This window comes from Neoarius graeffei, chromosome 15 (genome assembly GCF_027579695.1).
Source record: "Neoarius graeffei isolate fNeoGra1 chromosome 15, fNeoGra1.pri, whole genome shotgun sequence".
In the NCBI taxonomy this organism is placed as follows: Eukaryota; Metazoa; Chordata; class Actinopteri; order Siluriformes; family Ariidae; genus Neoarius; species Neoarius graeffei.
Genome location: NC_083583.1, coordinates 26,512,138 through 26,524,837, shown reverse-complemented (window position 1 = coordinate 26,524,837; position 12,700 = coordinate 26,512,138). Strand labels below are relative to the sequence as shown.

The 12,700-nt window shown below is 42.1% G+C and overlaps 1 protein-coding gene across 1 annotated transcript in view; it reads right to left on the bottom strand.

Moving 5' to 3' along the window:
- The window catches only part of pcsk6 (proprotein convertase subtilisin/kexin type 6), a 183,526-nt gene that overhangs the window by 138,735 nt on the left and 32,091 nt on the right, over positions 1-12,700 (bottom strand). The window contains exons 4-5 of the mRNA XM_060941090.1: positions 7,143-7,286; positions 3,577-3,653 (exon numbers count right to left, since the gene is read on the bottom strand). Coding sequence (XP_060797073.1) covers positions 3,577-3,653; positions 7,143-7,286 — 221 coding nt within the window. The remainder of the gene's footprint in view (positions 1-3,576; positions 3,654-7,142; positions 7,287-12,700) is intronic.

Below are 12,700 nucleotides of genomic sequence, written 5' to 3'. Positions count from 1 at the left end.
CACCGAGTAGGTCTAATAATCCTTTAAAGAAATAGTTTGTCAGAAAACATTAGTCTTCAGCCCCATATTTTAAAACTGTATTTGTACTGGATTAGTTTTAGATGCTGGGTGAGGTAATACGATTATTATTGGTGTATGCCTGGGATTTTAGTCCTGTCAAAAACCCGTCATGTCAGTAATTTCAAAGGACCCACTGAAGTAACCCGAGATAATATACAAGGGTAAGTCAAAAAGTTCTAAGACAGATGTTATAATTTCAAAAGGAATTCAAAATAATTCAAAAAAGGAATACAATGAAGGAACTCTCCAATGGAAACATCACTTGCAGAAGTGTTTAGACTTAAATGGAGGATATGTAGAGAAACAGCTTTGTTATTTTCATAAATAAAGATTTTTTTCATTTGTCTTAGAACTTTTTGACTTGCCCTCATACATATATCTCATGTGTAGTGATATGTTGCTAAAGACACTTACGTCCTACTGGAAAACCAGTACTCATTGGGGATAAATTTAAATAAAATTTTATATCCAGATTTCTGTAAAGCTGCTTTGTGACAATGTCCACTCTTAAAAGCTACTCATCTCATCTCATTATCTCTAGCCGCTTTATCCTGTTCTACAGGGTCGCAGGCAAGCTGGAGCCTACTGACTACGGGCGAAAGGCGGGGTACACCCTGGACAAGTCGCCAGGTCATCACAGGGCTGACACATAGACACAGACAACCATTCACACTCACATTCACACCTACGGTCAATTTAGAGTCACCAGTTAACCTAACCTGCATGTCTTTGGACTGTGGGGGAAACCGGAGCACCCGGAGGAAACCCACACGGACACGGGGAGAACATGCAAACTCCACACAGAAAGGCCCTCGCCGGCCACGGGGCTCGAACCCGGACCTTCTTGCTGTGAGGCGACAGCGCTAACCACTACACCACCGTGCCGCCCCACTGTTAAAAGCGTTATACGAAAAATAATTTGAATTGAACTGAATTGAAAAGAAGCTTTTTCTTCAGTATAAGTACTATTCAGACAAAATCAAATTTCCTGACACATCTGCTATTGTCTTTCTATCATCTTCCACTGAAACCAAGTTTTAGCCAAGTTTAGCCAGCAATGTTAAAAAGCACTTGTCTGAAAATCAGTGTTTCCAGAGGTTTTAGATAAATTACTAAGCTAAATTTATAATATAGGCCAAGTCTATATATACACACCAATGACAAACTGTTACTATTAGAGCTGGGACTTCAGCTCAGCCAAACCTTAGCCAGACACACCATTAAAGCAACAGGGCACAGGATTTTGCAAGGGCTTAGCAGCAGGCTGCCAGGTCGCTCCACTGTGCATAGCTGTTGATCTTGATTTGAAAAGTAACTAAGTAAATTACACAAGGAAATGAATACTTAAAGGTAGACTGCCTTTCAGATTTTTCAAGTGAAGGTCATAAAAAGAATTTTCCCTGACACCCAATTATTTTTGTTTAGTGGAACAAAAGCTACTGAATTTGAATCACAGACTTCCGATTTTATTGGTTTTTATTTTAAATAGAACAATTAATGAATTTAGGGCCACGTGGCCCTAAATTCTCTACTATTTTTTCCTGCTTCACCATGACCCAATTCAAGATACGACGTAGTGCATCACGTGATGGGCTTTCCCCGTTCGCGCAAGGCATTGTGGGATACAAATTTGAAACAGGAGAGAAAAATGGAGGACGCGAGTGTGCGAATGAAACATGAAAGACCGACTACAGTAACAGAAAGCAAGAAGAAAAGATGTTATGTTGCAAATGAAAGGAAAAGTAGGACCAAACAAATAAATATCGGTGGTCAGCGAGCACCTCGTGTGATCAGCTGTTCATTTAGTGATAGAATGATGTAACTGTCAGTGTATGGTCAAGGTAAACCTGCGCATGTGCACACAGACTTCCTCTGTCTGCTTGACTGCACGAAGCGAATGATTTCATGCACATTATTTGCTCGGGAATCCCCTCAAATTAAATAACTTCCCAGCCACAGAATGGCCTGATATTTTGTGAGATATTACAGAAATAAACATACATTACAATGAACAAATTTCAGAGGGAACTAAATTTCACCGATTTTATGAAATCAAAAGGCCATCTCGCTTTAAACATGAGTGACAAATACTGTGGTGTGCTGCATGGAAGAAGAGTCTGGAGACAGAAATCTTAGTTTCTCGGTCTTTAGCCTGTGCTACTTGCTCTCAATAGCACTGGCTTGACCAGTTCATTAGCATTCGCTAACACTACTGATGAATGCTAAACCGGCTGGAAGGTTACTTCACTGCTGCACTGACGGCACCGACTCACGGTTAAGCTAACTCTCATTCACTAACATTACTGATGGCGTCGACTCATGCTTAAGCTAACTCTCATTCACTAACACTAATGATGAACACTATACCAGTGGGAAGGTGACTTCACTGCGGCGCTGACGGTGCCGACTCACAGTTAAGCTAGTGTTGACCTTCAAGAAGGTCTAGGGCGATACATTTTTGGTCCTTCCCACTATAAATCAATATCTGATTGGTTAATTCATCTGTCACTTCTTACATATATATACACTGCCATGGCCTTCTGTCCCTGCAATTAAGTCCTAACCAAATCAGTGAGCCAGCTCTAAACCCTTCTGCTGTATACCTGCTGTTTTATGCAGTTCTCTAATCAGCCAATCCCAACTGACAGCAGCACAATGCATAAAATCATGCAGATACAAATCAGGAGCTTCAGTTAATGTTCACTTCAAACATCAGAATGGGAAAAATTGTGATCTCTGTGATTTTCACTGTGGGATGGGTGTTGGTTTGAGCCAGATGGACTGTTTTGAGTATTTCAGAACCTGCTGATCTCCTGGGGTTTTCACACACAACAGTCTTTAGAGTTTACACAGAATGGTGCAAAAAACAAAAAACACTGAGGGACCAACAGTTCTGTGGGTGGAAACGAACGCCTTGTTGATAAGAGAGGTCAGAGGAAAATGGCCAGGTTGGTTCGAGCTGCCAGGAAGCATATTGCAACTCATATAGTAACTCTTTATAACAGTGGTGAGCAGAAAAGCATCTCAGCATGCAACAGCAGAAGACCACATAGGGTTCCACTCCTACCAGCCAAGAACAGGGATCTTAGAATCAAGAACAAGTTCCTATTAAAGTGGATGGTGAATAAATAAATAAATAAATAAAGACTGCATAAGATAGCAGGTGTATGGGTGTACCTAATAAAGTGGCCAGTGAATGTATGTGCACTACATAAGGCAAAACATAATGACTTCCATACAACCATGAGAATTGTCTCTTTTCTTTCTATAGTATAAACAGCAGATAAATGTAAATTTAGGGATGCATTTATGGAAAAGGTTTTGGTGGGACAAACCTATATCAACTTTAGCAACATAGTTTCACTACAAATCCAAAGAAACCAACATCAGTGTCTAAAAAGTGTAAAAAAAAAAAAATTTGTTATCAGAGCCTGATGAAAACCCTTTTGCTGACAGTGTTTGAATCTTTGAAATACACAGAAATTTCTGTCGAATACAGCATAGCATGCCACTCACTTGTTTTCATTGCTGGAGTCATAACGTGGCATCGGGTCATGGTCGTTACCATTGACATCATAGCTGGCCAGCTGGTCCTGGATGCAAACAAGAAAAAAAAAAGCTACCAAGCAACTCACCTCTGGGATTCGCCATAAACAGGGAAATAAATAAATATATATCATATTATAACCCCGATTCCAAAAAAGTTGGGACAAAGTACAAATTGTAAATAAAAACGGAATTTTTTTTTTTTTTACAGTGAAGTGAATGTGGTTAATCCAAGTCTCAATAAGTCAATAAAATCAATTCAGCTGATACGTAATGTCAGTTTGGACCCAAGACATAAATTCTCAAACTTGTGGTTACAATCCTACATGGAGGCCCTTGAGATGTTGGGAATTTTTACCAGCTGTGTACAACCCTGATTCCAAAAAAGTTGGGACAAAAGTACAAATTGTAAATAAAAACGGAATGCAATGATGTGGAAGTTTCAAAATTCCATATTTTATTCAGAATAGAACATAGATGACATATCAAATGTTTAAACTGAGAAAATGTATCATTTAAAGAGAAAAATTAGGTGATTTTAAATTTCATGACAACAACATCTCAAAAAAGTTGGGACAAGGCCATGTTTACCACTGTGAGACATCCCCTTTTCTCTTTACAACAGTCTGTAAACGTCTGGGGACTGAGGAGACAAGTTGCTCAAGTTTAGGGATAGGAATGTTAACCCATTCTTGTCTAATGTAGGATTCTAGTTGCTCAAAAGTCTTAGGTCTTTTTTGTCGTATCTTCCGTTTTATGATGCGCCAAATGTTTTCTATGGGTGAAAGATCCGGACTGCAGGCTGGCCAGTTCAGTACCCGGACCCTTCTTCTACGCAGCCATGATGCTGTAATTGATGCAGTATGTGGTTTGGCATTGTCATGTTGGAAAATGCAAGGTCTTCCCTGAAAGAGACGTCGTCTGGATGGGAGCATATGTTGCTCTAGAACCTGGATGTACCTTTCACCATTGATGGTATCTTTCCAGATGTGTAAGCTGCCCATGCCACACACACTAATGCAACCCCATACCATCAGAGATGCAGGCTTCTGAACTGAGCGCCGATAACAACTTGGTTCGTCCTTCTCCTCTTTAGTCTGAATGACACGGCGTCCCTGATTTCCATCAAGAACTTCAAATTTTGATTCGTCTGACCACAGAACAGTTTTCCACTTTGCCACAGTCCATTTTAAATGAGCCTTGGCCCAGAGAAGACGTCTGCGCTTCTGGATCATGTTTAGATACGGCTGCTTCTCTGAACTATAGAGTTTTAGCTGGCAACGGCGGATGGCACGGTGAATTGTGTTCACAGATAATGTTCTCTGGAAATATTCCTGAGCCCATTTTGAGATTTCCAATACAGAAGCATGCCTGTATGTGATGCAGTGCTGTCTAAGGGCCCGAAGATCACACGCACCCAGTATGGTTTTCCGGCCTTGACCCTTATGCACAGAGATTCTTCCAGATTCTCTGAATCTTTTGATGATATTATGCACTGTAGATGATGATATGTTCAAACTCTTTGCAATTTTACACTGTCAAACTCCTTTCTGATATTGCTCCACTATTTGTCGGCGCAGAATTAGGGGGATTGGTGATCCTCTTCCCATCTTTACTTCTGAGAGCCACTGCCACTCCAAGATGCTCTTTTTATACCCAGTCATGTTAATGACCTATTGCCAATTGACCTAATGAGTTGCAATTTGGTCCTCCAGCTGTTCCTTTTTTGTACCTTTAACTTTTCCAGCCTCTAATGGCCCTTTTCCACTACCCTTTTTCAGCTCACTTCAGCTCGCTTCAGCTCACTTCAGCCCGACACGGCTCGCGTTTCGACTACCTCAAAACAGCACGACTCAGCTCGCTTCAGCCCTGCTTAGCACCCAAAACTCGCACGGTTTTGGAGTGGGGCTGAAGCGAGCCAAACCGAGCTGAGTGAGGCTGGGGGCGTGAGGAGACACTCCCCTGTGCACTGATTGGTGAGGAGGAGTGTCCTCACATGCCCACACACGCCCCGCGAGCACGCTGGGATCTGTAAACACCGTAAACCCGGAAGAAGAAGAATTACGAGAATTTCTGAAGCCTTATGCGCCTCGCCTCATCTATACGCTCTTGCCAGTATCTGTTGGCGTTGTCGGTGACAACAAGCCACAGCACCAAGACCAGCAACACTAACGACTCCATGTCCTCCATGTTTATTGTTTACTATCCGGGTTGTGAGACTACCGCTTAAAAGATCACTGATGTCACTGTTTGCGCCGCTTAACGACATCACGTGACGTCCACCCACTTTCGCTAACTCCACCCAATGTGTCCACCCACTTCCAGCCAGCACGGTTCAGCGCGGTTGTAGTTGAAATGCAACTCCAACAGCCCCGCTCAGCTCGACTCAGCACGGCACGGCACGGCTCAGCCCGACTCAGCCGCGTTTGTAGTGGAAAAGCGGCATTATTGCCCCGTCCCAACTTTTTTGAGATGTTTTGCTGTCATGAAATTTCAAATGAGCCAATATTTGGCATGAAATTTCAAAATGTCTCACTTTCAACATTTGATATGGTGTCTATGTTCTATTGAGAATACAATATCAGTTTTTGAGATTTGTAAATTATTGCACTCCATTTTTATTTACAATTTGTACTTTGTCCCAACTTTTTTGGAATCGGGGTTGTATACCACCCACGCTTTCATCCCATTTGGGTCGTCTCTCATTTTTCGTACTATTACAGAGAAGGTAATAAATTGGGCCCTACACAGGCCATAACTTAGTATAGTAATCGAAAGTGTCAGGCAAATAAATTAAATCTATTTATGGCAAGGTGACATCCTGTGATACCAGAAGGAAGTATAGTAATAAACCCGCTTGTGCTTATTGTATTTTCCCAAATAAACAACTGTTTGCACACCCAAAAGAAAGATATATATGTACGTACAGGTAGAAATTTCCTTTTCCACACTGAATTTCTGCTAGTGTATAGTAACAGAAATTATTATTATTTTCTCTTATACAACAGTCAATTCTTGTTCACTAATTTGACTGTTCGAGTACCGTTTCAGGTGTGCTTATTTTTAGAACATCCCTCTACTTGTCTGTTTTCACTATATAAAATCGCAATTCTAGCAATAGCTTGTTACACTAAAACCATTACTACCCTCACTATGGGCTGTCAGTCAGCCTGTGAATTGGCATAGCAACATGCGAAGCTCTAACCAGCTGTGATTCTTTGGGAAATGTTTTCATTAATAGAGCAAAAATAAACAATATATTTGGCCATACTGTATTTGATATATCAGCAACTTGATCACACACTTGCAATTGTGCTGTTGTACTCAGATCAGTACACGTGTGATTACCTACAACCAAATCATTCAGTGTCTGTGTGACATTGCTTAATTGCAGAACAATAATTTTATTTCAGTGCGTTAAAAGGGCAGTAAGGAAAAAAATCCAGCAAAATGGCTCCCCATTTAACACGCTCCACAGGTTGGAAAAACTGAATGCAAAACAAAGTGCCCTACCAAAGTAGAAGGAAGCTACTCACATAGTTTTGGACAAGATCAGGATGGTTTCTCTCTATTCCATCATCTAGGATGGTGATGACAACATTTTGTCCTGTATAGCCACGCTGCCAGGCTGCCAGGATGTTCATTTCGGAGCGACACCGGCTGTTTTTGTCGCTGCAGTGCTGGGAAAAAATAGCAGAAGTTCTATTTGAAGTGACTCCAGATTTCAGAGATACCCCATAGTCTTTATAACTCTGATACATGCAAGTGAATTCAATTCAGTGTCATAAAGCTTGAAGAAAAACACAAATGCAGATTTTCTCATTTTATTAAACGAATGTAGAAAGAAAATAGGCTAGGCAATATACAGAAATGGAAGGCAGGCAAGTCAGCAGGCCAATAGTAAGCAGTAATAAGCTACACAAACCTAAATCAGGTAAAGGTGAAGCAGACTATTGTCAAAACATTGATCAAAACAGGCAGCTAACAAAGGCTTGAACTCACCATAGAAAAAGTCTTTACAAAGTAACACTCAGTATGTTTACATGTGCACTAATCTTCTTCTTTGCCAACACCTTATTATTCCCCTGGTTGGGGGTCGGTGGCCATGATCCCCCTCCATTTCTGCCTGTCCTCGGCGTCCTGTTCGTTCAACCCTAGTTCTTCCAGTCTCTCACTCAGTCCATCTTTCCATCTCTTCAACTGGCGCCCTCTGCTCCTCTTTCCCCTCACTGGCTCTTCCCATGCCTGTTTCGCCACCTCCTCCTTCTTTTTCCTTAAAATATGACCGTACCAGCGGAGTTTATTTTGTTCTATTACTATTACTACACTTGCCATCACTGTTGTTCTTCTTCTCACTTCCTCATTTCTTATCCTGGTCATGCAGTGTCACTCCCAGCATCTTTCGGAGCATGCTCATCTCTGTTGTTAGTAGTTTTCTTTGATCTTTCTTCTTTAAGCCCCAGCATTCTGACCCATAAGTCAACACTGGCCTGACTACAGTTGTATAGACATTTGCTTTCAGTCTCACTGGCATCCTTTTGTCAGTTATAACTGGCTTAACCTCCTTCCATTTCATCCAGCTGGCACTCACCCTTGCTTGTACCTCCTTTTCACACCCTCCTCTATCAGCGACTAGCGATCCCAGGTATTTGAAACAATTTACCTGCTTCAATTCCTCTCCATGTCTGTCTCTGATGGTAACATTCTCATCTCCTTTCTTACTGCACACTAAAACCTCCGTCTTTTTAGCATTCACCTTCAACCCGTATCTTTCCAGACTCTCCTGCCATCTCACAAGTCTGTCCTGCAGTTGACCTGAGCTGTCTGCCATAATCGCCAGATCGTCTGCAAAAAGCAGCTCCCACAGATTTTCAGCTCTTAGATGCTCTGACAGTACATCAATGACGATCGCGAACAAAAGGGGACTTAATGCTGAGCCTTGGTGTAGTCCTACCTTGATCACGAACTCTCTTGACATCCCCTCTGCTGTTCTCACCGCTGTCTTTGACTCCTTATATGTTTCCATGACCAGTCTGACCAGTTTCTCTGGTATTCCTTTTCTTCGCAAGCACCAGTACATTACTTCCCTAGGAACACGGTCGTATGCCTTCTCAAGGTCCACAAAACCACAGAATACTGACAGGTTACCTTCAATTCTTTTATCTACTAGTTGTCTGACAATAAAGATCGCGTCTATTGTACTCTTTCCTGGCATGAAGCCAAACTGCTTTGGGCCAATTTCTACCACTGCACAGATTCGCTTGTCTAATATTTTCTCCAATAGTTTCAGTCCATGTTCCAATAACTTAATTCCACGATAATTACCACATTCCAGAATGTTACCCTTCTCCTTGAAAATGGGTACTATCAAACTCTTCCTCCAATCCTCCGGGATTTTCTCTTCCATCCATACCGCTCCCAGTATGCCTGTCAACCATATCAGGCATTGTTCACCTCCTGCTTTCAACATGTCAGCATTCACTTCGCTGTTTCCTGGCACTTTGTTGTTCTTCGTTTCTTTTAATGCCTCTCTCACCTCTTCACATGCGCACTAATATTCCACTATTAATCCGAATATAACAATATTCAGAATTTGATATCAAACAGCATATTCCGTTTGAATATTCCAAATGTGGCCTTATTCCAAATTTAGCATTTCAGATTAAGACGTGGGATAAGCAGATATTTTTTGGGCTTCAGGAGCATTCTTTGGGCATGTGCAACCCCAATTCCAAAAAAGTTGGGATGCTGTGTAAAACATAAAAAAAAACCCTGAATGCAACAATTTGCAAATCTTTTTTGACCTATATTCAACTGAATACAATACAGTGACAAGATATATAATGTTCAGACTAATAAACTTTATTGTTTGTTTGTTTGTTTTTTGTAAATATACACTCATTGTAAATTTGATGCCTGTAACATGCTCCAAAAAAGTTGGGACAGGGCCATGTCTACCACTATGTTACATCAACTTTTCTTTTAACAACACTCGGGAAGCATTTGGGAACTAAGGACAATCATCACTGACATTCTGAACGTCAAATTCCTTCCCATTCTTTCTTGATATATGACTTCAGTTGCTCAACATTTTGGGGTCTCCACTGATGCCCCTTTTCCACCAAATCAGTTCCAGGGCTGGTTCGGGGCCAGTGCTGGTGCTGGTTCACAACTCGTTCAACTTGCGAGCCAGCCGAGAACCAGTTTGCTTTTCCATAGCTCGCGGTGCTAAGTGGAGCCACGTCATTACGTCACTGTATACGTCATTACGTCGCTGTATACGTCATTATGTCGCTGTATACGTCAGTTACGTCGCTACGTTTGCATAAACCTTGGCACGAATATCAAAGCAAAAACAACATGGAAGAAGCAGCAGCAACAACAACAACAACAATAATGGATGGCTTCGCGTTTGTACAGCTGCTGCTTCTCGTCGCTTAAAAATGTCAACCTTTCGTGGTCTTGTTATTGTTGTTGGTCTTAACAACTCCGCCCCCCCGCTGACATAAGCGGTTCTTTCCTCTGGCCCAGCAGAGAGTTAGTCTGGTTAACACCAAACCATATCACAAGTGAAATATGGTCTGGAATCCACCTATTGAATTTCTCGTAGGGGAGGTGTGGTTTACGATTGTCAACAGCCGTTTATTGGACGTTGCAAATGTCTATCATTTGGCGTATACGTAGCCCATCGCCAATCATGGCAGTTGTACCCGGTGACGTAGTTAGAGCGACGAAGAAGACGAAGAGGTGAAGAAGAGAAGGAAAGAGAAAGAGAAGGCAAAACAAAAATAGGAAAACAATGGCACCGAACGATTACTGCCGTTTGTGCAAGACAAAGCTTGATCGAAAGTTTGGTTCGTATCGCTCGCCGCCATGTTAAATGTGATCCGTAAACAGTCCCAAATAAACTACAAGCTTCCGTTTGTCGAGTAGTACGTGTCACCGTCTTTCCACCCCTCCCCACTCTCTGATTGGCTCCCTAACTCAGGCGAGCCTTTAGACCATAGTTTCCATGCTGTCTTTTCAGATCAGAACGATTGTGCAAAGCAGCATGGGATTTCCCAGGCTAGCAGAGTTGGTGCTAGCCTAGAACCGGTTTTTCTGGCCCCAGAGCCAGTTCTTTGTCAGTGGAAACAGAAAACCCGGTTCCAAACTAAGCACTGGCCCCGAACCAGCCCTGGAACTGCTTTGGTGGAAAAGGGGCAACCTATGAGAGCAGCCTTTTGTGGATGCTCCTTTCATACCCAATTAACCTATATTTATTTATGTTTTACACAGCATCCCAACGTTTGTGGAATTGGTGTTGTATACAGCACATTCAGAATGTGGATCTCAGCTGGGGTTTTTACGGCAGTTTGCAACACATGGCCTCTTGCCAATTGGACTATGCACTGTTGTATGTAAACGGGAATATTAATGGAATATTCATTTTCATTAGCCATGTAAACAGCTTAGTAGGAATATTGTTTATTTTTGCAGAATAAGAGCAAAACCCAGAATATTTTGTTCATGTAAACGCAGTGACTGAGAATACACATTATTTAATGAGAGTGGTATGATTGAAAACAAGCAACAGTCATTAGTAATCAGGTGAGTGCGAGAGGGGAAGGCCCTGTGATAAGGACACGGGATGAGGATTATGGGAGTTATAGTCTTCAGCTATGGGAAACATTAACATAATCAGTACACTAGGAATAACTGGATTAATTTTTCCATATACAGAAGTACATTTAAATACACTCTTAGAAGGAATGTGTAGAAAAATGACAATCATATGTAGCACTTTAGTTTACACATTTTGTGTCAATATTAAATAAAACTGTGTTGGAAGAGTTCGGCTTTTTTACACATAGTTATGTGTAGTTTTAAAATGAACACACCCTGTGAATTTGTTTATAATATTGACTGATCTGCTCTACACATACTCTGGGTCAGGTTTTCATGAACTATTCATGAGCTATTTGATTTAGCTGAACAGCAGCCAGCCCGTAGTCTGATAATGACATCGACTTGCCATTTTATCTTCATTTTAGTGTATACTGTTGTCCATAATATATCACATTTTATATAATAATCATTTTGCTATGTGAATTGCTAAAAAATAAATCTGCAGCTTAATGGTCACTGAACACCTCTGAACATCCTCTGAGAGAAAATAGATCCTGAGAAAGTCACCTGGCAGGACCAACCCTGATATCTCACCCTCACTGCCCCAATTCAACTAGCCTAAGACACGAGCACAGCCTGGCCCTTGCCCCTCTTTGAGTCAATGCCTATGGAGTCTGACTGAAGAGTCCCTCCCTGAGCCAGCAAGTCCTGGCTAACTGGATGCGTAACTCCTCCTCAGTGCTTGCTGCAAGTTCCTGACATGTTGGCAAGGCCCCTACACCATCATGGAGAGAGTAGGCCCAGTCAACTACCACCTGCAACAGCCCAGTAAGTGTACACCAAAAAAAAAAAAAAAATCATATTAACTTGTTGAAATGTTGAGCTGAGCCCCATCCTGCTTTCATAGCGGTTCCTGTCTTTCTGTTCAGGTCAGTTGAGCAGGTCCACATGGAGGAGGACCTAAACCACACCCAGTGGCAAGATCTTCAGAAGTTGGAGGACCAGTTTAGGGACATGTTCTTGGCAACACCTGGGCAGACCCACCTTGTCCAACATGATATAACGATCTATTCCTCACGCTATCATCAGGCAACGGCCCTACCAGGTTCCAGAGGCATGCCACCAGGCTATCAAGGAGGAAGTGACACAGATACTTCAGGAAGGGGTCATTGAGGAATCTACCAACCCATGGTTCATCCCAACCATGGCAGTGCCCAAGCCTGACAGAAGTCTTCAGCTCTGCTACGACTTTGGGAAGCTGAATGCTATCTCTGGGTTCACGAATGGATGACCTTATTGAAGGGCTCGGGAGAGCCCGATTCATATTCACATTGGACTTGACAAAGGCTTCTGGCAGGTATCCCTAACACCTAAGGCTAGGCAGAAGACCACCTTTAGTACCACCAGTGGGCACTGGTAGTACAGGGTTCTCCCCTTCGGCCTCCATGGGACCCTAGCAATGTTCCAGAGGCCAATGTGGACATCA